This window comes from Phoxinus phoxinus, assembly GCF_949152265.1.
Source record: "Phoxinus phoxinus genome assembly, chromosome: 10".
NCBI classification, from domain to species: Eukaryota; Metazoa; Chordata; class Actinopteri; order Cypriniformes; family Leuciscidae; genus Phoxinus; species Phoxinus phoxinus.
The window spans coordinates 24,498,430-24,522,788 of record NC_136885.1 but is presented as its reverse complement, the minus strand read 5'-3'; the positions used below and the strand labels follow the sequence as shown (position 1 = coordinate 24,522,788).

The 24,359-nt window shown below is 39.3% G+C and overlaps 2 protein-coding genes across 4 annotated transcripts; both read right to left on the bottom strand.

Moving 5' to 3' along the window:
- Positions 1-17: 17 nt before the first annotated feature.
- Positions 18-19,135, bottom strand: lmtk3 (lemur tyrosine kinase 3). 3 transcript variants are annotated; one of them, XM_079625477.1, is made up of 16 exons: positions 18,669-19,135; positions 16,437-16,570; positions 16,110-16,254; positions 15,935-16,005; positions 14,203-14,321; positions 12,634-12,721; positions 12,083-12,231; positions 11,889-11,973; positions 11,536-11,657; positions 11,204-11,353; positions 4,423-10,825; positions 4,170-4,333; positions 3,712-3,848; positions 3,120-3,454; positions 2,925-3,003; positions 18-1,364 (listed from the first exon to the last, which is right to left on the bottom strand). In XM_079625477.1, the coding sequence occupies exons 1-16, from the start codon at positions 18,754-18,756 to the stop codon at positions 1,237-1,239; spliced, it is 8,397 nt and encodes a 2,798-aa protein (XP_079481603.1). In that variant the 5' UTR covers positions 18,757-19,135; the 3' UTR covers positions 18-1,236. The 3 variants fall into 3 exon arrangements, with proteins under 3 accessions (XP_079481603.1, XP_079481604.1, XP_079481605.1); XM_079625478.1 differs by having other exon boundaries at positions 3,712-3,845; XM_079625479.1 differs by lacking the exons at positions 15,935-16,005; positions 16,110-16,254; positions 16,437-16,570; positions 18,669-19,135 and adding an exon at positions 14,900-15,085.
- A 407-nt stretch (positions 19,136-19,542) lies between these two features.
- On the bottom strand, positions 19,543-23,124 carry leng1 (leukocyte receptor cluster (LRC) member 1). Its single transcript, XM_079626051.1, has 4 exons — positions 22,596-23,124; positions 22,148-22,339; positions 21,492-21,790; positions 19,543-20,691 (listed from the first exon to the last, which is right to left on the bottom strand). The coding sequence occupies exons 1-4, from the start codon at positions 22,725-22,727 to the stop codon at positions 20,478-20,480; spliced, it is 837 nt and encodes a 278-aa protein (XP_079482177.1). The 5' UTR covers positions 22,728-23,124; the 3' UTR covers positions 19,543-20,477.
- Between the last annotated feature and the right edge of the window lie 1,235 nt (positions 23,125-24,359).

Genomic DNA, 24,359 nt, shown 5'->3' with positions numbered 1-24,359 from the left:
ATATTTTACACAGATATTATAAGACAGAACAATTTATTGTCATCAAACAGTTCAATAAATGTTTCACAGTTTCCATGTTATTTTCACTTGCTCAGCTTCATACAGAATAATATGAAACCTCTAAATTAAACAGATGCTGAACGTGATGTTATGATCTGGATTACCTCAGACATTTGAATGAATGATAAGATTGAAAACTAAAAATGAATGAATAAATAAGTCAATTAATAATCATGTATGCTGATTTTTCTTTTTTCATGCCAAGCAATAATTACTGCTTCAAAAACGAATAAAGGAAACGCTAATGTCAAATACATTATTAGAAAATAACACCTGCAGAGAGACACATCATAGGACAACTAGATACAGACGGACATCTAGAAATAGCTAAATTAGAGAAAACATTTCAGTGTTTATACCTATGCAAAGATATATGTTTGTTGAGGCGGTTATTAAATGCCATAAATCCAAAATAATTTGATACAAAGTAAATATCCAGTTTACTTAAACTTATAAAGTGAATTAGGCCAAAAGACAAACATATATTTAAATAAAAAACAAAGGCAGAATAAATAAACAAACAAGTAAACATCTGCAATAAAAAATACAGTATAAAACAACAGTTAGTTGCAGTTTTATTTTTTCGTGCATTCTAAGAATACATGTAAAATAAATGTTTTTAAAATGAGTTTGTATTCTGTTGCAATTTAATTTTTAGTTTGTACAAATGCTAAATGAGAACTGCACTGCTGTGCTTTGGAGAGACAATTCCCCCCTCAACCACAAACTACAAGAATGCCTGACTGCAATGAGAACAAATTTACAATGTCAATATTTCTAAGCACACAAATAGACAGGTACTGGTCAGAGAAAGTGCGCCCCCTTCATTTAAGGGGAATAAAATACAAACGTACTTCAAGAAGCCATGAAAATAGAACAGTTAAGCTGGTACATAAGACTCCCATTGCATAGCCGAAAAGTACATGTCAGATTTTACAGAGCTCCAAGGTTTTTGGCTGTTTTGGAAGGTCATTTCTATTTGTGGACGTACCACTCCTCCTGCTGCAGTGAGTAAAACCTGGACTGCCTCCAGCCTTTTGAAACGGGAGCCCTTCTTTTTCTCGCAGTTAAAAAAATAACCTCCAGGAGTCGTCATAGTTACCGATGACAACGGGGGCCACTCATTCACTCCAGGGGGGTTCCTTTTTGTCCAGGTGTTTAGGGAACAGTCGCCTGTCACACTAAATGTGGGTCATCGGCAGGGCTTACTGTAAACCTTGATGATGAACCAGAAGTGACTCCGGTTGGAGATCTTGACTTCACTACATGGTCTTTGCTTTTTGATGCCTTGTGGCTGCCTGATCCTGGGAAAAAAAGAAAGAAAGAAAGAAAGAAAGAACATAATCTGACAAAATGTGATCTTAGAAGAGTAATAGGTGTACTCTGAAGATCTTTATAAAAGATTTATGATAAAAAAGATATATGTTTATTAGTACTATTAACTGTAGCTAATATGAATTGTGCAACAGCCTCGCAGTAGGTAGTTCATCTCAACTTAAAACAGTGGAGATGCAGACAGATGAGTCTGGAATGAGCAAAAAGCATTGCTGGTTTAAATTTTTTAAATATAAAAATCCATGTTTGTGATACTGATATTATCAAATGATCACATGAATTTTACTCTTTTCACACAATCAGAAGTTTTACATTAGCTTTACGCAAATCAGGCCCAAATTATCATATCTTCTGCTGAATAGACCATTTGGGGGCAGACGTCACAGTTACGTCACTGCAGCTGTGCGCGCATTGTGGTGGCAGAAAAACAGTGGTAACAAAACGGGCGAAATCCACGGAATAAGAGAAAAACGCCTTGTTGTGCCTTTGGATGTCAGAATTGGAATGCAAAAAAAGATGGTCTTCATTAAACGGAAAGACCACACTGATGAAACCTGCGCTATTATTTACAGTATTATTTAAAGCATGAATATGATGTAAACACTAGATCTACATAATATTCGCATATGCAGTTCATGGGGGGCTGTATTAGTTACTTAGTCTACAGTTACAGCATAAAATAGTATTTAAACCTATAACATTTGAAAGAGATTACATATATATACCTATAACATTTTTATTTCACAATTTGGACTTTATCACTTGCAATTGCAAATTTATATAACAATTCTGACAAAAAAAAAAGTCAGAATTGAGTGATATAATTAGCCTGGGTTTCCCCAGACTGCCTTTGCTCAGCGCGATTTTATTCTCGCTGAAAGGCAGTCTGGAAACCATGGACCTGATTTTCGCCTCGTTTAGGGAACCAATTACAGAACGGGGAGGGAGCAGCAAGACGATGACGACATCTTTGCGACACAACTAAGCAGTTTGTTTATATCTATGTAGTCAACATGGCAGCAGACGCGAAGCTACCTTTTGATGCAGCCTTAGATATTGTTCTAAGTAGTTTAGATCGCAATTTTATTTAGAAAAAAGAGCAGCGTTTGGCGTTAAACCATTTCTCTACATACGTCATCTGGTATAATGGAAACGATTGGCTATGCGCATTTGATAGACATTCTTAGCACCCAATAAACGGCGCCGGCGCATTCGTAAACCACGCCTCAAATACGAGAAAATGAACATGTGGTTCCCAGACCCAAGTCTCAACGAGAATTGGGTCTGGCGTTAGCCAGGCTATGATATAATCACAATTCTCAGGAAAAAAGGCAGATTTTTCTTCTCAGAATTGTGAGATATAAACTCGGAATAGAGAGAAATGTTTTTAGAAAGAATTGTGAAATACATTTTTTTACTCTTTTATTCCATGGCTTTCATAGACTCCTGCTACAGAACTGTAATTTTTTCCACCTCTCATAAAACACGTCATTGCTGTTTGCAAACACCCAAATGGTCTATACACTTACCAAAACCATCAGTGCTGGGGGGCTTTCCGTGGGGAGATGAACTAGTAGATCCAGAGCTAAGTTCATTGGTTGGAGTTTCCTGGCATGAAGAATTTTAAGATACAGAATAGTAACAAAACACAATGTTTAACAATGTGAAACCTTGTCATTGAAGGTACTTGTACTTTACTTCCTGTAAAAATACCCTTGACATACCTGATCGAAAAGATAGACTGTGACATCATCAAAAAATGACACATTCCTCCCACGGTCACGGTTCTCTTTGTCCACGGGTTCCTTTGGCGATTTCAGCAAACTACGTAAACCCACTCTCTTGTCAACATCTGTTTCTGTGACAACGATGACACGCCTTGGAGACTCATCTTCCTGTTCCTCTTCTTCCTCTTCATCTGGATCACTACCTGCTGATGCAGTCCTTCTCCTCCCCCCTCTATGCTCCCCTCCTTCCCAGAATCCTCCTTTGGCATTCGGTGAGAGAGGAAGAGAGAGAGAAAGCGGAGGGAGGGATAAGGAGAGACGGGCCAGCTTAGCTGGAACAGGGGTTGAAGGTAGAGTGGAGAGGGAAAGATGAAAGATAAATATCAAAGATGGTGGTATCTATATATCTGTATATATATTATAAGCCAAATCACCCAATGTTTGGTTTTCAGTTGTGGTTAATTTAACATAATTTTTTTTATTAAAATGTATTTAAAATTGTAAACATCATAAAACAGTATAAAATGCAAAACACAAAATTAACACAAATCCAAATGAAAAAAATTAGAGTGCTTTCAGTTCACAGTACCTTTCATTGCTTGATTTGCTGGAGGTAGAGAGGAAGTAACCTCAGGCTGTTCAAGCACAGTCAGTTCTTCTGTCTGTGTTTCAGAAGATTCACTCACAGACACTGAGGGAGAGGAGGGTGGGGTCTCCTCTTTGCTGCTAAGATAGAGAATTTACGATGAATTTAAGATGAAGTCTGGTTTTTAGCTTATTTAATTTAACCAAGAAAAGCATTCAGTTAATCATAATTCTAAAGCAAAGACTGTGGTTACATTAAAAGCCACGATGAGACTTATGCCATGAGGAGATTAAAGCTAAGATCACATTCTCTAAAGTTTACATTGATTAAATACAGAATATGTGACTAGGATTTTTTTAAAATGTTATTTCCAGACAGTGAAACTTGTATTAAAATAGTGTTCTCTGCTCAATTCATCACACATTTATTTTTTATTAGTGTTTCTGTAGCAATAACCACACCTCTCATTGTCCTGGAAATCTTCCCTTGAAACACTTTCTTCAGAGGACGAAGTTGTAGAAGCTCCCCAAGGGTGTAGAATTACGCTGTCACTAACTGTAGAACCCCACAGGACATTGGTTTGAACATTTTCACTGAGAGAGTATTGAAGTCTCTCCTCACAAACCTAAAAATATTATTGCACAAAGACAAAAGGTTTCAGAAATAGTAGAGCATCAATAGAGTACAGTTAATTTTAGTGTAATTTTTACTCACCTGCATCATAAGTCCATTTTTTGTCTGCATTTTTGAGAGTGACCTCTGCCCTTTGGAACCATCTGTAGAATGGATAGAGAGAGGCGTTGGCATAAGTTGCCCTGTTCCCTTCTCCACTGATTGCTGAGTTTCTCCTGGTAAATTTGGAGAAATGTTTTCATATTGCTCTGAGTGTTGCAAGACAGCCATGGTACTTTTCGATATCCCATCAACTTCCTCTTTTAGCTCTACTCTTGTCTTCCTCTCTGAATCTGCTGAGTCATCCTGGGTTATTATACCTCCAGCACCACTTGTTCTTTGCTCTGGATTTCTCTTTAAAGATTCAAGCAGATCTAAGTTTCCTAAAAACAGATCTCCAAGGGTTTCTTCATCCCCAGAAATGCAGCACAGCTGCTCTAGTTTTTCAAAATCCTCCAGAGGCTCCTCATCCAAGTCCTTCCACTCAGAGATCAACAACTCTGGGATGGAGTTCAGAGAACACTGGGAGAGAGGTGGATGGGGCGCTTTCTGGGACAGCCCATTTCTGTCGTCCTCCTGTAAAGCATTTGATTCTGGGTGAATGTGGTTTTCTTTCATGAGTGACATGTGCAGTTTTTGTCCCAGGTTTGCAGTGATACCTTTGCTTTGAGTGGTTGTACTAGTTGCAAGTTCTTCAAGAGACTGATCTAAACAGTTAGCATCCTCAGAACATCCCGATGACTCCTCAAGTCCTTTGGTTGATGTTTGATTTGTGGAACAGAACAGACTTGAACTTGTCTTGATTTCTATGTGGTGTACTGTATTCGGGAAACTACTTGGACCTTGACACTTACCAACTCCTGCATATGGAGAAGCAGCACATTCTGAAAGATCCATAGAAATCAGTGCAGGGGCTGAACACTGAACGTTGCTACTGTGGATCTTACACGGCTCTGGATCAGTGCTAATGGTGAGACTTGGGAAAGATGGAGAATCTGATCTTTCTTTTTCAAAAGATACATCACTGATTGTGGCAGAACAGTGATTACTGTCAACATCGTGTCTACTGGTTTCTATACTGTGACACTCTGGATACACTGAAATGATGTGAGAATTATCAGCCAACTCCACTGTGCAGGTCTGATGATCTTCAAGGGCTGCAAACAACATTTTGCTTGCTTCAGTCTCGGGCGCCCATGAAGCTTCGGTTTGGTCTCTTGGTACATTGTTCTTGTTACTAGAAAGAGATTCTTTGTGGCACTGCAGAAGTTCCAAATCATTGGTTGGAGCATTTGTAATAGAAAATGAGGGAGAGGGAGTCGTACAACCTCTTACACCTACCATGTTTTCATGACTGTCAAACTCTTTATTATCTTCATCACTAAACAATTCTCCTCCCACATCATTTTGTAAACACATCTCAGAATTCTGAGTATCAATCACCATTTCAATAGGTTTGTGTTGTACAGGGGCCTCCAGCTCTGGGTTCTCCAGATTCTCAACTTCCATCTTTATATTTCTAGTGTAGTGCTCTGGTGATCCATTTTCCATGTCTGGATTTTCTATGTTCTCCTCTTGCTGAAAGTCCAGCCTTTCTAAAGGTGTTTGCTGAGGTGAAATAGTTCCTTTTGCTTCACCAGAAAGGATCAGCCTCTCAGGTGGTGGATAATCAGCCTGTCCTACCTTCTCATCATTAAATGCATCTTCACATATTCTCTGAGCAGAGGGATGAGACTCACTATCTGCAAGCTCATCATTTGCTTCAGATTCCCAGAATTCATGACTAATCATTAAGTGCTCCTCCTCTGCCCACCCCTTTTTCCCAAAACTCGGGAAGAGCTCTGATCCGAGCTCTACTTCTGGTGTCTGAGCTTCGGCTGCAGCCCACTGGTCATTTTCCACAGGCCAAAGGTGAAGTTCTCCCTGCTGAAATGTCTGGCAGTTGAATTCCCCTCTCACAGTCTCCATCGTACCGTAATCTTCCTCAAGGGCGCTCCACAACTCCTTCTCCTTTAGTTCAAGACCCATTGACGCACCTCTGCTGAATTTATCAGAACGTTTATTTTTTGAGAGCTCCATACTGCTGACTTCTTCATCTGTAGCATTTTGAGAGGATTCCTTGATAGTAAAACAGAGTTCCCCTACAGCTAGCTGACTTTCAGACCTCTCCTTTGCCTGCTCATCCTCATTCTCCTCTGAATAAGAGAGGTTTCTCAAGCCTAGTTCATTCGCATCTGTGTCTTGGATATCAGGCTCACCCCTTTCCCCTCCTGTATGTCCTTCAGGGTTTGTCTCAGACCAGATGAACTGTGTCAGGTCGCATTTGGTGTCATCATTGCTGAGCTTTATGTCTATCTCAGGGCTGCTGATGCCTTTAGAATAATCAGACTGTAAGCTGTAAAACCGTGATAACCTAGATTTACTATTGTCTGATGACTGTTCACCAATTGGGAAATCAGGTGACTTACAATGTGCCTCTTTAGACTTAGCGGTTTGCAAATATGAACAATCTTCAATGAGTTCTTCTTGACAAACTGGTCCAGAAATGTTTTTTTGAGGCTCTGAGACTATATGGGCAAGCAGTGTGAGATCAATAGCACCTGAATCATGGGGCATTATTTCTTTTGAAAATGTGTGAGAAATGACCAGGTCACTATTTTTAACTAGAGATGAGTTTTGGAAGTTAAGGGAGCTGTTGCTAAATGGAACTCCTTTATTTGGCTCATCCTCTCCATTGGAGAACAACTTGGCAATAAACTCAGCATTGTATTCGCTCTGAGAATCTACTGAGATGACAGCACCTGGTATGAGACCCTTCTCTATATCAGATGAATCATTTGAAACCCACAATTCTTGTATGTCCTGCTTTACCTTCACTTCCTTTTCAAAATGCTCTAGTAGTCTTTCATCCTCAATCTTTTCCTCAATTCCCATCAATATTCCTCGCTCTCCAGCTCTAACGCCCCCTGAACGAGAAGGGCCAAGTACATCGGTGCCTCTTCTGCCTAAACCCTCTCCACCATCCAAGTCGCTGTCTGAGAAGTAGGCCGAATCCCGATGTGGTGTTTCAGTTCCAAGGGACCTCCATCCATTGCTTCCTCCACCCAAGCAGGAGTCTCCAGGTGTGAGGCAGTCCAGTGAACTAGAGGTCGAAGGTGACAAGACAGAATCTGAGGGGGTCATGGTGGACAATGACTGATCAGAGTTGGGTTCATGCACCATAGGCGAGTGAAAACCATCTGTGCTTGATTCATTCAAACAGAGTGAATTCTCACTTGGAAGTATTTTCTCATTTGCTATTTCCGTGTCTTTGTCATGACGCACGGTCTTTGAACTGGATTCCTTGTCAGTTAAAGTGGTTTGCTCAAGGAATTTAGAGGATGTCTCCATTTCCAAGTTCTGTCTGTTGTCAGTGGGGGAGTGTTGACTCACATCTGAACTGTATTCCCTTTCCTTTGTAGAGCTTGTGCCTCCTGTTGAATTTCTGTTTTGTGAATGATCATGAGAGTTTAATTCTTTTTGTATCTGTTTTGGATGTTCTGGCAGTTCCTGATTTTGTGCATCTTCTTCAAATGTTACATTTGATGCCATGACATCGACACCAGGTGAAACACTGTAATCATTTTTCTGAATTTGGTCTTTTGCCTGAACAAACATGCCCTTTAAATCATTTTGATCTACACTTCTAATCTGCATATCACCAGTGATTTGATTTTTGTCACAACTTTGTGAACCATTAACATGGTGTATATTCCTGGTTTCTACTGGACCTTGACTTATATGGTCATGCTGATTCTGAGACACTTTTGAATCTTGTTTCTCTTTTATAACAGGAGATATCTGCTCCAATAGAGGCCCATTTTTAGGCATTACTTCTGATGAAGGAAAATCAATAAGGGAACTCTTCTCTATCTGTATTTCAGGTGTAAAGCAACTAGCTGGAGTTAATTTCTGACTTGATTCAAGATTTTGTAACTCAGATGCAATTTGAAGTACTGGAATTTCTGGACGCATGGCAACTTTTATTTCACTCCGTTTTGCCCGCTTGGTGACTTGAGCATAAATTGCTTCTTTTGTGTCACCTGGTGGTTTTCCTGCTCTTGCTCTTTCTGATTCAAACTGTATTGTCTGAGAAGATTCTGGGTCGATGCATATTGACTCATACTCAGGAGACAACAGAGCAGGTGACACACTCTCCTCCTTTTTACGTTGCCTTGTAATGATTTCAGTTAAAAATGTTTCAGCAGACTGAATCTCCTTTAAAAACTCCTCTCTTGTCATTTCCCCTGTCTTCGGCTCAGATTCAACGCTTTCATTGGATATTTCAGAGAGAAGGGAATGAGACTTATTCATCCCTGCTGAGAAAGCCTCCTCAGCTTCTGCATACGTTGGCAAATTTGAGTGATGTGCAAAAGGATGAGGTGTAGTTCCAAATCTTGAAACAGGGGTGCCACCTTCGCCATCATATGCATCCTCACAATCCGACACCGATGTCTCAATCTCTGTAAGGAATAAATCTCTCTTTTTGGCGCTGCCTTCATATCCAGGCATGAAGTCTTTGTCTGAGGTCCAAGCTTGCGAGGATGAGTCTAGTTCTGTGACAAGAGACTGGGATCGCCGCATTCCTTTGTCTTTCTTTCCATCGCTTTCTCGTGCCCATGGGCTTTCTCCATCCTTCATGTCCACAGAGTCATTGGAGATCTCGGTCAGAAACAAATGTATGGGAGATTTCCTAGCGGCTGCAACTCGCTCTCGTTGCATGACTGCATCTTCCCTCCATAAGGCTGGGAGGATGGTGGCGAGACGGGATTGGGTTCGCTTCATACCCCTTGAGAAAAGCTCGGTTGTAGCTGGGTCTGGTTTATCAGCCAGGTTGGTGTGCTGAATGGTTCTGCCACTGGTGGGTCTGTGTGGTGACATGAAAGCTGAATCATCATCATCATCTTCTTCATCATCATCATCCTTGGAGAACTCTGGGCTAGAGGATGATATTCTTTCAATTTTTGGAATTGTGGATTGGGATCGAGTCATTCTGGAGTAGGGATCATTGTCTGTAATGTACTTATATGGACCATCTCTCGAATTATACAAAGACTGAGATCGTGTCATGCCTCTGTCAGCATACTCATTTTCGTCAGTATGGTCACAGCTTAGTTGGTCTCTTTGTAAGTGCATCACATTGTATCTGGAATGCATTTCCAATGAGTAATTTTGACCCTTTTGGAGTCTATGATGGGGAGGAAGAGGTGGAGGACAGGTTTGAGGTTGGAGGAACAGGGACTGACAACCAGAAGATGGTGGAATGGAAGGAGAGTGTGATGGAGATGGGGGCAGTGTCTGGTGAGTGCGATTTAAGCCCAAATGGTCAAAGTTGGCTTTCGACAGTGAACTCATTAGTAAAGAATCAGAGGTCTCAACTTTGCCTGTTGGGTATGAGGATCCAGGGTAGACATCTAACCCGTATGTTCTCACGTATCCTAGTGGAGGAACAGGCAGGGGACGTGAGTGCAGATGGCTGCCAGAGGACATGGACAGTGAACGAGGTTTAGGTGGAAGAATGGGTGCTTGAGGACCAAAGAACTTTTGGGTTGTTTCTCCAATGTCTATAACAGCATAATCTGTCACTCGGTTACAGCTCTCCTTACTAAACTCAACCAAGCCAGTGTTTGGAACCATAACCTTTACCTCACTAGATCTGACAGTCTGAGAGGTTCCTCTTGTAAAACCATCGTGCTGCCTGAAAGATGGTCTGTCTTTTTCAGTAGTCCCTGTTTGAAGCTCTACCAGCTCCAGATTTCCAGGACACACTGAATTTGTTCTTGATGAGCACTCATTTCCTAAACTAGGGGATTTATCCTGGGGAGTATGCTCTTCCAGACGAATGTAATACTCGCTGGCCAGGGAAGGGCTACGGGCGCTGATCACAGGGACGACAGTGGGTGTGTCCAAGGTTTGCCTGTGGCCAGAATTGGGTGTTGGTATTGGTTGAGGTGGAGGAAGGGGTTTGTAGCCTCTCCTGCCATGGGCCTTTTCCCAGAAGTATTCAAAGTTTAAGCCTTTGCTGGTCTCTGTTACAGTAAGGATGTCATCAAGCTCAGATGTAGGAGTGATCATATTGTCCACGGGGTCCAAAAGAGGGAAGGAGTTTCCGTTTCCTCTGTGGCAACCATCCTCCCTCCCGTACTCTCGCTCCCTCAGAAGTTTGTGTGCGGCTGACTGGAAAGCTGGAGGTCGGAGCGCATCCCATCGTCTTTCAAATGATTCGTCACTCTCTCCTCTCCTTTCTTGTCCACTGTCTTCCTCATAATCCTCCTCGTCCTCATCCCTTCTAGAACGCTTTCGGCTTCCCTGTTCTGCGGCGAGGAGTGAGGAGAGGAGGAGAAATACTTCGCTGACTGTTGGCCGCTGGGATGAAGGCAGCCAGCATGACTGCATGACCTCGTACCTAATGACACATGCAAAAATATAGTTAATATATTAGTATGTCACATATTGTATAATACACATTTGACTTTCTTAAGATTACAAATCCTGTTTTAAACTAGCATTTTTTGTCTCATTCTTTTGTTAAAATAAAAGAACAAGATAGAAGACAAAGAACAAGAAAATCAAAAGAACAAGACTCGTAGATATATTGACAAGATATATTGACTTGAGAAGCAACACTATAAGCAACACTATAAGACAAAATAGACTTTTGAATATTTTAAATGAAAAAGAGTAATTTTTGCATGAATAAAACATTATTAAATATTGTGTAGGTGAATTCCAGATCTAAGTACAGATATAATTCCATCTAATTAAAGCCATTAAAAATACTGACCAATAGTCTGCATGTGCGAGTTTGAGGCGAGGTTGAGCAAGAGTGATCTGACGTTCCCTTATGACAAAGGTAAGAACCTCTTCATCGCTCAGGTGTCTGTGCGGCTGAGCCCCAAATTCAAACAGCTCCCATATCACAACACCCAGAGACCTGTCAGTTTTCATTTGAAGGAAGAATGTCAACGTGAATAGTATTGTATGTAGCCTATTATCAAAATCCCTAAAATTGTTTTTTTTATCATTAAAAAGATGTAATTTGCAATTAATAAAGCAATTATTGGATTCCTTCATTTAAATACCATTAGAAATACATTTGTCCATAATTTTTCATACCACACATTGCTGGTTTTGGTTTGATCAGTGACAATAAGATTCCCACGAAACTCCTCCAAAAGTTCAGGGGCAATCCAGCGGAGAGGTATCCACAGTTTTTCTGGGGTTAGATAGTAATCCTCCTGTTTGTGTTAAATATGGATAACCACATTATCTAAGTTTCAAAAAAGAGGCTAAGCTGCTCTAAAACCATTATGCAGCTAAATGCTGATTAAACACTATGAAATACTTTTCTGAACACTGACAAATCATCTTCTATTGTGAACAGAAAAACCCTAAGACATTGATTGATTGAGGGCCTGATCTATAAAGTCTATTTGAAGTGCAATGCAGTTTAGTAATTGTTTAAATACCTTATATTGATTGTGCGAGAGGCCATAGTCTCCGATTCGAACAGTAAGATCTGAGGCGAGGAGGCAGTTCCTCAGTGCCAAATCACTGGAGAAAAACAGATTTTTTACCTTTCTCCATTTTCACAAATGCTGTGTGTCAATGTCAGTCACATGTTCCTGAACACTTTTAGGGTTAGAGATTTAATCAATCTAACCTGTGAATGTAATTGTTCTCATGGAGATGCAAGAGACCTGAGGTGATCTCATATGCCATTCGTTGTAAGTTCAAGAGGTCTCTGTTTAACAGGTCAGGTGTCATCCCATCAGACTTCCTCTGAGCTCTTAAATACCTCTTCAGGTCACCCTGTAGATACAGACACACAAAAAAATGAAAATTATGATTTGATGAAAATCAATATTCAATACAGAAAATAGGATCAAATTCTTTGTCCTCTAAAATGTCTTATTAAAAGTGATAAGACAATTTATGATTACATAAGCACTGGTATATTTACATTTTTTTTTTAGTCTTTTGAGTGCACAGAAGGCCTTGTTTATGACACATGTGCAGAATTAATTAAATAAAATTATGAACTATCTAATCCAATCCATCATAAATCCATTCTTATGTAAAATTGTTCCCTTAAACTCAATGCACCAGTGTTTCATGAATGAGCGTATTTCCACGAACTACCGATAAGAGACAAACAAATTGTCCAATGCGGTTATTTCATTTTTCTCAATGTCCGAGATTTGGGTTTCTCACCAGTTGACAGAACTCCATGACCAGAAGATACGGAATGCTCTCACTGCACTGGCCCAAACACTGGAGGATACTCGGATGCTGAAGACTTCTGTCAGGTGTGAAAAACAAATCAATAAATGTTAGTTTGTGTTGTCAATAATCCTGTAAACATAAGGTGTACATGGTGAGAGAAAGAGAGATCGCAAATGTAATTAAAATAAACTTTGGTCTAATAAATAGATCTGTTATGTTTTGTAGCATTCCACGGCCCGTCTCTCTCTCTCTATATATATATATATATTGAGAGTAGGCAGGTATTGTATACGGATATGTCCGGAGTTCAAATGAAACCTACAACATTAAAAGCTTTTATAATACAAATATACTGGCACAAAAATAGGCAATTCATTGCTAACAGGAGCAATTTAAGTGTTAGATAAGTGGGAGGAAAAAGCCTCAATAAAAAGCAGCAAAAATTTCCACTAATAGCATTGAAAAAAGCAGACTAACTAGGAAAAAGAACAATCAGCTAAATATACCATATTGTTCCAAATGAAAGACGACCCTGAATATAAGACGACTCCCCCCTTCAAGTTGTACCTTGTGGAAAATGGGCTTTTGAAGACCAAATCTTGTCTTTGTTTGAATCTTGTACTTTATTTGAAAATATTTTTATAATATATTTTTTTATCATTTTAATTTGTATAATATTTTTCATATTTATATTTTGCATTTTTTACTTAAAGTAAAAACTGGTCAAATGTACCATCATTAATTACATTCAGAAATAAACACTTTATGAGATAGATACCATAAAAATAACCTGAAGTTCTCATTTCCAGTAGAATTCACTATGACTGATTTCTCATCTTTTTATGCACATTGACAGATGTTGGCATGTCAAAAAACACAGGTGTTTGATCAGCAGGGGATATGAATGTTTTTTTCCTTAGGCCGATCACATAGCGCTGAAAAGACAGCAGTTTCTCCCTGAAGTCGGACGGCAAGAGCTAATCCATTACTCCGCATCATTCTTACACCTCATCAAAGCGGCCGCTTCGAGGATATTGACAGGCAAGTGTGTCAGTAAGTAGCCGAAATAAGAAATGATGGGCCTCAATGGAGGGTAGGATCAGCTTTTTGGCGATATCCAGTGCCTTCAGCTGGATGACGGCTCCGGTTACGGGCAGCCTTTCATTTAGCTTTTCGCTTATGTACTGACACACTTGCCTGTCAGTTTCTTTGCAGCGGCCACTTTTACCGTGATAAGCTTATCTTTGACTGTTAGCATTTTTAAGACTGTCTTTTCGGCTCGCCATCTTCTAACATTACACTCTGACACTGTATTTCTTGGCTGCTTAATGAGAGTTGTTTGATGACTCTGCAGCGTTTATCAGTCCTGGGCGGAACATTCGTTTTACCCGTATTTGATGCTCCCTATTGTTTCGGGTGTATTATTGACATGTCAAAGTTTAGACTCCAAATATAAAGACGACCCCATTTTTTTCAGATGTATTTCCAAGAAAGAAACATTGTCTTAAATTCAGAACAATACAGTAATAGCAGCCAGAGCGACCCAGTTTGTCTGACCTGTAAGGCTCGGACTCTGCCAAAAACTTTCGCTGTTCCAGAGGACTAGCACTGACCCTCAGCTCCTTCACCACAGCCTGATAGGAGCTGCAGTCACACAGCACCTCAGCCAGTATTACCTAACAGAGACAGATCAAACAGTTACAACAACAAAACTATTTGCTTCACCAAACCTGTACATTATTATCAACAGTGTTGGGAACGTTACTTTAAAAAAGTAATTAGTTATAGTTACTCACTACTTGTTCCAAAAAGTAACTGAGTTAGTAACTGAATTACTCTATAATAAAAGTAACTTGTTACCAGGGAAAGTAACTATTTGCGTTACTGTAAAAAAAATAAAAAATTGCTATAATCCAAAGAATTTGGATTTTTGTGAGCAGTTTTCACAAGTCAGTTGAAATGAGTAGAACAGACAGGTGTTTGTACATAACTTTTGATATTTATTGCACGTCGACAGACAGCAAGAGGTTTATCCTGCACTTCAAGTATTATCTTTGTAAGAAAAGTAAACCGTTACACCATATAAAGTGCATAACTCTAGCAAATTAAATCAAACTCTCTCAACCAGAGACAACTGGTGAAGAAAACAACCTGGCGAACTAGCATCTGTGGTGGAGGTATCTGTGTTTTTTGCCACTAGCTTTGTAGATGCGTGTGTCAATGTGAGATGCTTCATTAAATTAGAGTTGCTTACAACGGATGTCGACAAAGTCTTCGCTCCTGGACATAATGTACACATTACATGCACGTTTCTTGCCTTTAACCACAATGAATTTGAAGTAGTGCTTATATCTCCACCAACTTTTCATCGGATTGCTCCAGACTCGCCATCTCTGCAGCTCCGTCAAATCTGTTTAGCGGTTGTGTGTGTGTGGCGCCTGGCGCGTGTGCTGGCATGTGTGTAAAAACACTGGCTCTGACTGGCTACCATGAAACATAACTTTGCCTTAGCCAATCATAATCGCTTACATCGTTATTAACCCACCTCCTCACTAGCTGTGAGCCAGGGGTGCGTTCGGAATCGGATTACACAGTTTATTCAATCAATGCATAACGCACCGAATTTAACGTCCAGTAACGTTAACGGCGTTGTAACGACGGGAAAAGTAATTAGTTAGATTACCCCGTTACTGAAAAAATAACGTTGTTACCTAACGCCGTTATTTTAAACGCCGTTATTCCCAACACTGATTATCAAATGAAAAAGGGAAAAGAAGCGCAAGAGACTAAAAAAAGAAAGACACTAAAAAAAGCATACGTTCTTATGTAAATATGTGTGCAGTGAGGATATACAGACCAGGACGACCTACACGTGTCAAACAGACTACAAATTCAGGTCAGTGTAATTATAGTTGGTCATCAAGTAAGAGAGCAGCGGAAAATAAGACCATGGCCTGAAATGTCATATTTTAAGTATTTAAAATCAGAGATATAATAATTGCTTGTCTAGACTGATCAATTTCACATATAATTGGAATATTACACATTGATTCAGAAGCCTCAACATTAATTCAAGTGCATATCCATACTTTACCGGTAATAAAAAAACACAATAATTACTTCCTTCCAGTACTATGTTTACCCGAAAGAGCTACGCAAATAAAATCATAATAATTTACTTTTCAGTTTTCTTAGATACGTTAATCATCCACCGTGGGTTTGCCATTATTGTTAGTTACATTTCAAGCTGTTCCTGACATTTAAAATCTTATCATTTAAACGTGTCTACCTTCCCGAACCAGCCATTTCCAATCTCCTGCAGGTAGTTGAGAGTGTGCCTTCGGAAACAGTGAGAGCTGTCTGTGGGATACAACAGGAGTGTGTTCAGAAGAGTTCGTAACCTTTTCACTTAGGAACAGATTATGGAGCAACATGTACATATTGCCTGTAGTTAGTGGGTTTACCTGTGCCGTTCAGTAAGATGGTGCAGTTCTTATCCCGCAGTGGGAGAGTGTAGACCTCCGGTAGTGATGGACAGGAGGACAAACTGTCCTCAGGAACAGGGCTGGATGCCCCAGAGCATTCTTCCCCTTCGGCATTATCAAACTCCTGAAAGAGAAAAGTGGAGGTGGGAATATATATATATATATATATAAAAGAAAAAAGAAATGCAACCAACATCAAAAGAACAAGTAAATGTATGTTTCATGCTGATTCATATAAGTTACACCCACATTATGCAAAATTAACGTAAACCCCACATGTATAAACCACACACTAAAGAGACTTACATTGAATCCCACGCCTCCTCTTTTGCAGCAAAGGCAGGTGAGAAGCAACAGAACAAAAGAGACCAGCCCAGAGCAGGAGATGAGAATAATCACATAAGGGGGTGGAGAGAGAAAGTCGTCCCGGGACACAGAGACTGAGGAAAAAAAGGGGGTAGAGTTTTAAATATCCATCCTGACAAATACTAAGAGACTGATCCATAGATAGATAGATAGATAGATAGATAGATAGATAGATAGATAGATAGATAGATAGATAGATAGATAGATAGATAGAAGTGAAAGAGAACTTGTATATTTTCCTAACAGGGAAAAATTTAAAAGGGCAGCGTTACATTCAGAACATAGCACAGGAATCCAATGAAGAGTTTTCATTGCACAAAGGGTGAAAGTACAGAGAAAAGCAGAGGAACTCAGAATAGATCACCTTCATATTGGGTTTAGGGAGGGGTTTGAGACTTAAGGTTTAAGGGAAGCAAAGGAGAGAAACCAGAGAGTCATCATACAAGACATTCCTTGTACTCGTCACTATTGAAGAAGAAGAAGAAGAAGAAGAAGAAGGGAAGGTATTTGGAGTTTTGTTTGGGGGGAAGGGCCTTTTTTTTTAGGGAAGGGACTGGATCATTGAAAAAGATTCTTGTATCTGGAGGGTTGCTGGGTCAGAAGGAAAGGTGCCATACTTGATTTTGTACCTCAATTTGGCCGTTTGTTTTAGGAGAGCCATCTGTGGAGAAGAGAAGGTGGGGGAGGGCAAGGAGGTTAAATACCTTATGGTATTGTGATTAACCAGATGCTAAGAATGAATATCCACTAAACTAAAATAACTCGAATAATGTATTCAACTGACCTGAAACCTCATTATTTATTCATCAATGTTAGCACACATGCCATTGCTGGAGAATTTACTGTACATCTCCCTTTTAGCTCAAAATTAAGCAAATCACAAAATAGGAGTTAAAACAGTAATGTAACTTTTAAACGTGGTGGTCCATGGTTTTCCTAAAATAGCATAGGCACCACAAATACATTTTTGGGCACATCAGAACTGACAGCAAGGTCTCAGCTGAGAATGTTTAAAGCTGTTTAAAAAGTCCGAGTACTAAAAACTGCAGGTCATTTGAGGCTCATTATAGACACTTATAACCTAAATGTCATTAAATCCTAGTTTTCGGCATCTTTTCTCAATGATAAAGCAGTATTATTATTGTATAATAGTATATAATATATAATTATTGTGATTATTATTATTCAAAAATAAATATTAATTTGTCAGTAAAAGAAAATTTATATCAATATGTTTATCAATCAGTATTCTATCAATAACTTAAAGCCATGTTTTATGGTGCCAATGTAAAGCTTTAACATTTATATCACATGATGTGAGAATCTTATGTTGTTAATAATTACAATTTTAAAAATAAAATAAAATAAATAAATGCCATAAATGCATATTAAAAAATACCACAAATGCCACGCTTGCAATTAACAATAGGCACACGTTCTGTATTCGAGAATTACCCCGCGGTGTTGGTCCACTTGAACTATGAAAATATAAAGGCTAATATGCAGGTAGGTGTATGAATACATGAAGGGTGTTATTATTCATCTGGTAACCTTTTATTGTTCGAAAAACAGTGTCCAGACGCTGACAGACAGGAACCTGTGTGTGCAATTCCCTTCTTAGACCATATGGTTACACATACTGCATACGAGAGCACACAAACAAACACGCGGGCCTGTTGGCAAATGTGTTTATGGTAGGCTACTAAAATGATGCGCGAAATAAAACACCAACACCTATTATGCAATTATGCGAACAATAGTTAATACGGGGACAGATGATGAATCGGGAAAAATCGCGCTATGTAAAATATATAGGATTTACCTCAGGCCCATAGGTAAAATTACACAGAGAAGAGCGGTTTTGCAGGCCCACGATGAAAAAATCATATGCGTACCAGAATAACAGCCAGGCACCTTTTATTATCACCAGTGCATGATGACTGGGCTCAATAAATAGACGCATATGGTGAATATGTAACTTCCTAACATATATGTCTTAGATATATAGAGACAGATATGATTGAATTATGAAATAATATTTAATGAGCGTCACCCCCAACCAGAAATGTAAAATACTCTCCTCAGACAAAATTCCCCTTATTTTCATAGCGTCTCATCGCCTCCTCCCCCCTCGAGCGCATCAATAACATGCCATCTAAACGACACGCTCACCTTCCTTCTGCGGGGCTCCCAGTGCTCTCTCCGGGTTGAAGTACGACATCAGCCCGACCAGAACAATCACCCAGCACTGTAGTGACATGGTCGCGCGGTCCACGGAACCACCATCCGAGCGATACTGTCAACGTTCCCCGCCGCGCGTCTGGATCCACGCTAATAAAGAAACGTCTCCTTGTTGTGCAAGGCTGATGCTCTCTTTTAATCCGCAATTAAACACGGCGTGAACGCTCTTTTGTGTCAGCCTAATCCCGCGATCCGCATCCTCAGCAGCGCGCTGTTACTATTCCGTCCTCATCGCGTCCCAACGGTCGAAAACGGGCAGAAAACACCAGTGAAGTCATTCTATTGGTTCTTTATCCTATCCTATATACCGTGTGTCAGTATCATGTAGTGGTCCAGCTATGTTTTCCTCCAAGAAGCCCCTCTACGTCAGACGCAACCGAGTTTGCGCTATTAAAATCTCTGTGGAGCTGCGCGCGCGTCGCGGCGATTTTCATAGGTAGACGTTGCCTCGCAATAGAACGATTACGCGATGCCCTTCACTCAGGTACCTGCTGCTGGCCAACAAAAGCGTTTGTTTATGAGACTGGAGAGAACGTCGTCAACGCCCCCGTGTCGTGGCCTTGGGTATCATTGCATCAAAATCCCCCTAAACCGGACCACCTCCACGGAGCGGTGACATGATCTGTTTGGCAGGACAGGTGCACCGTGCACAGAGCGAGCCATTGAAATTCTCTAATAACATGCAAATCTCTGTCTGTGTCTGGAAATGGCCAAATATTTTCACCACAAAGATGCTTTTAAATACCAATTAATGCAAATAGCATTAATCTCATCCTCCTACCATAATAGCATTTATATTATTTATGATTTGTGTCCCACAAAAAAAAATGTGCTCAGTGAAAACAGTGCTGTGAATTAATTGCACTTGGTATCATTAACGACAAAAGATAAATAACTGAGACAAATAATTTAAGTATTTCTTTTGGTATGTAATTCTATATCTATAGTGTCAGCTTCAGATGCCGTTCCCACAGTATGTGATTGACTGATGCATATTGCACAAAACTGTACATTCTACTTTTTTTCTGAGGTATATCTGTGAAATAATCCATAGATATTTTCTGTACTGTACATTCTCCACTATATTTACATGCATTTGATCTACAATTGATCACAGACTGCTACACCATTTTTTTCATAATATGTTATTATGGTGTATTATATTAATCAATCTCAGATAAACCTGCCCATATCTGTCACGTAAAAACAAAAAATCAATCGCGTTACTTTAGGGTCAAACAGCAAGAGGGCAGCAGCTGGCCAGAATAAGCAGAAACATGGACCCAGACCTTTTGCTGTTTAGTCCAGCTATGCAATACTAGGGTGTAATGAAGAATTTACATGACAGGAACAAAATATTTTATGGACTCCAGTATCAGCAGCAAAGAGATGTTCTTAGTCTCACAATAATGGCTTGTCCATGTTTTAATGCTGATGTCTTATATTTGTACAGGAAAACAACTGATGCAGATCTTACAAATCAAAAGATGACATTTTTACAACAGCTTATTTGCTTCTAGTGCTGTCAGCACAAATACAGGCAAACGAGAGGTTTTCCTGTTTGCCAATTTTTCCCAAGTCATCTGATGCCAATAAAAGTGATGCAGAGAGCAGATCGATGGCTTTTAGGTAGCAATCAGTCATTTTAAATGGTCTTCACACTTTGCACCCGCTAATTTCTTGTCCGATCACAAAACGGTTCCGCATATTCTAGACTTAGTGAATTAATGCCTTTGTTAGCTAATAAAACCCAAACTGATCTCTGTCTCTCCTTTGCCTTTTCCGTGCCAATTCAGGAAAGTAGGCGCTGTTGTATGGTCTGTCTCTATCGCCCGTCTCTCGCTCGTGCTCTTTTTCTTTCCCGCCTCCACTCCTCTGTTCCAGTAAAGCCTTTGTCCTTTTCCTCTCCTCCGCTTCTCTCTGCAGTCGTTCAGCCCGTAACCTCTCAATTGAACTGTCATGAGAGTAAAATAAATAATTTCAGGATGAAAAACAAGATGTTACTACTGCAGTGGGCATCTACTGAGTGTAACCTATGTGATACTTCCTCATTTCTTTTTCTATATCCAGTAATTCTAAACTGACTGGAAAATGACATCAGAAAAATATATGAAAGCAAATTAATGTATATACACTACCGTTCAAAATTTTTGGAAAAAGTAAGACTTTTAGTAAGCATGGACATGTTAAATTGATCAAAAGTAACAGTGAAAACATTTATAATGATACAAAAGATTTCCATTTTAAAAATAAATGCTGTTCATTTGATGCATTAATTAAAGGATCCTGTAAAAATATTAAGCAGCACAACTGTTTTCAACATTGATTATAATAAGGAATGTTTCTTGAGCAGCAATATTGTAATATCATTTTAGAATGATTTCTGGAGGATCATGTGACACTGAATATTGCATTAATGGCTGCTAACAATTCAGCTTTGCCATTAAAGGAACTAATTACATTTTAAAATGTAAGGTCTATATGTAAAGGTCTTTTATATTGTAATAATATTTAACAACATGACTTTTTTTTACTGTATTTTTGATCAAATAAATGCAGCTATGATGAGCATAAGAGACTTATGACAAAAATATTAACATAATTAAATCAAAATCTTGCAGGTTGCAAATAATCATGGTCACATTTTCAAGAAATGGCTCAGTAATCATTATGACTTGTGAAGTATGACTAAATTGTTGTGTTGTCAGGCAAGATGCTTTACTGGTGTTGACAGAAATAGAAATGATTTCGCACCTCTCTCCACTCCTCTTCTCTCCTCTGTCTTTCTTCTCCTTCTTATGCTTTTTCAGCTTTCTGTCTTTCACTGCCAGTGCCTTTTTCATTTCTTTAAGAGGATCCAATCTGTCTTTCAGCTTCCTGTCTTTCTTTTCTCTTTCCTCTTCAGTCATGCTTCCTTGCTTGCTTTTGCCTTTTTCTTTTTTGTCTCTCTCTTCCTCTTTGTCTTTTCCATCTTTCAGGTACCAGGGAGTGACTTCTGTTCCAGGAGCGGGACCTAGAGACACTAAAATACCAATAGCACGTTCCTGCTTCTCCTAGAATAAAATATAACAAAAACAGCTTTAAAATTACAATTTGAAGAATATGTTACATGGGCAGTATGGAAAGTATATAGCTAAATCTTAAAGTCAGCATGAAACGGATTGCTGTGATCTCATGTTTGAGTGACAGGTCACCCTCACGCCAGTAAACACGTCATCAGAGAAAATATGTCATTTGCAAGGGGGAGGGGAAGTTATTTTGATACAAGATTACAAGGGCATTTTGATTTTAAAAATATGATATGCCCGGATAAATCATTTATAATAAATGCAGAAATATTCCATAAAAAATTAAGAATTGTCAAAAAAAAAAAAACAGTATAAAGGATGTTTTTAATCTTTTAGTCACACCTTCTCTTCATTCTTCTCTTTGAGGTATTCTGCATTTCCTTTCTTTTCAGACGAGTCCTCTATAGGAAAAAGATTTAGGTGTTCTATCTCTCTAGCTGCACGACTTGTCTCCACCGCCTCTCCGTCCTCTGTCAATTCCCCTGTCTGCTGCAGGCCTGCTTGAGATTTCTTTCTCAAATACTCGGTTCGGGCCTGAGGGATTATGGGACAGACATTCAGCTCAAAATGCAAGCCATAAAATATAGATAGCAACGTAGATGGAATACAAACAATCTGCATTTTTTTTTAGCATGCATTATAATTATGACACATGCAAAAACAAACAAAGACTGACAAAATGCATGTTTTATTTTAAAAACATTATTTGTTTTTTTTTCATGAGGGGCTGAGAATCAATGTAGTAAATGAACCTAGAAACAGTGGAAGGATGCTGGGTTGCTATGGTTACCTCTTGCTCTGCGCGTTCCACTCGCCTTTGAATCTCGCGTTGTTCCTCTGCTGCATGAGCCTCGTCGCGGCGCACGCGCGCAATGTTGTCCTTATTGCGCACATGCCAGCTCTTTTTAGGCAAAATGTTCATTGTGAAATACTTAAGAGAACAGTCAAACGGACAAATATAATTGTGGGTTGGTAGCGAGTGTGTCAGGCCACATACAAGATCCAACAATTGCGGAAACAGCTCAGTTTATGGCTCGAAATAAACAGCCTCGTCGACTAACTAACGTTAACTTAACGTTACGCAACGAAATTCAAACTCGTCAGTGTATCTCGTCGGTAAATGTCAGATTCGTTTCTTTCATACTGCCTATTCACAACAAAACAAATTTAAACAGCTGTCGAAAATTACACCTACTGAATGGTATGGAAAGAACCTTGTAAACACCGGAAGTTGTCGTAGTGAAAACGTGAACTACGTCACACGTAAAATATTTGTGACGCAGTGTAGAACATGTAGAGTACCACACGAGGGCGCACCTAAAAAAAACCCCAAAGAAAGCCTTTTGTTTACCAGAGATGCAATTCTCATAGCTCAATCCATGAAATACTTTCTCATGTGAGGAATATCTTTGTAGTCATCATAACGCTCAGCATTGTATAATGACAGTGTATTTACATTTTTTGAAAATGTTTTAAAAATAGAAGCAGTTTGTGTAGAGGTCCTTAGTTTTTTGTGTGATGTTTTCATAGTTTACAAAATAACGGAATACTCATCCAAATGAACAAAGACTTGAGTAAAAAAATAATTAGGATTTTATGCTTAAGGAGGTACAGCTTAACAAAGCTCAGGACACTAGAGTACATTATCCATCACAACAGTTTTGAGTGGCAAACACTCAATTTCACACAAAGTAAGAAGTGTACATTGCCTCATAAACATGCATATATTGTATACATAAACATTTATACACTACTGTTCAAAGATATGGGGTTGTTAATATCAAGGGCGTAGGTTTGGTCTCAGCTTTGGTGGGGACATCCCACCCCCACACTGCCCCCTTATTTTTTCAACCAATCAAATGACGGCGTTCCTTGTACTGTCCTACTGTCGTACTGGCCATGGGAATCGATGCAAATCGCTGCAACAGGGTTTTTTTCCTGGCTCAAAACTAGGCGGAGTTGGTAAAATTCTGATGATGTACTTTATTAAAAAGATAATTTAACTTGTATTTTTCATATACCAACGTTTGTTTTCCACAGTACTTTTGTGGATGGACCTCGGTACCTCTAGGGGGGTCAGGGACAGGGTGCATGCCTACCCATAAGAATTTTTTTTACATTTTAAAGATAAATTCATTAATCTGGTGCACTTTGAGTCACCAGAACCCACTGTTAAAAATAAATAATCCACCCGCCCAAACCTATGATATTCTCAGATTTAGATATCTGATCAATACATTACAATTCAAATGATCAGTGTTAAGCATGATAATATGGTAAAATGTCACACTGTAGGTGATTTACAAATAACATTTATTTAAAATAAAAGTTCTTCTTTTGGCAAAATTAAATTTCTTTAATAGCCTAAACCGAGGCTTTACTCCCTTCAAACTTAAATTGTCAATGTTTCATTACGTCACTGTTGGAAAACAATCTTATCAGAATATAATTTTTTTACCTTTATAAAGGGCATTTCCCCCCTAATTTTATTAAATGTATGCTCAGCGCCAACGCTCAAACCACGCGCTGTGCGTAGGGCACCAAGAGCTGAGGG

What these genes read in the sequence shown, in the direction of transcription:
- lmtk3 (XM_079625477.1), bottom strand. Translation starts at nt 18,756, where the DNA reads ATGTCACTACAGTGCTGGGTGATTGTTCTGGTCGGGCTGATGTCGTAC. An exon ending in ACCAAAACCAGCAATGTGTG is followed by an intron (nt 11,354 to 11,535) that starts GTATGAAAAATT and finishes GAAAACTGACAG; the next exon opens with GTCTCTGGGTGTTGTGATAT. An exon ending in GATTTCCAGGACAATGAGAG is followed by an intron (nt 3,849 to 4,169) that starts GTGTGGTTATTG and finishes TCTCTATCTTAG; the next exon opens with CAGCAAAGAGGAGACCCCAC.
- leng1 (XM_079626051.1), bottom strand. Translation starts at nt 22,727, where the DNA reads ATGAACATTTTGCCTAAAAAGAGCTGGCATGTGCGCAATAAGGACAAC. An exon ending in AAGAGAAGAATGAAGAGAAG is followed by an intron (nt 21,791 to 22,147) that starts GTGTGACTAAAA and finishes ATTTTATTCTAG; the next exon opens with GAGAAGCAGGAACGTGCTAT. An exon ending in GAGAAGAGGAGTGGAGAGAG is followed by an intron (nt 20,692 to 21,491) that starts GTGCGAAATCAT and finishes CTCTCATGACAG; the next exon opens with TTCAATTGAGAGGTTACGGG.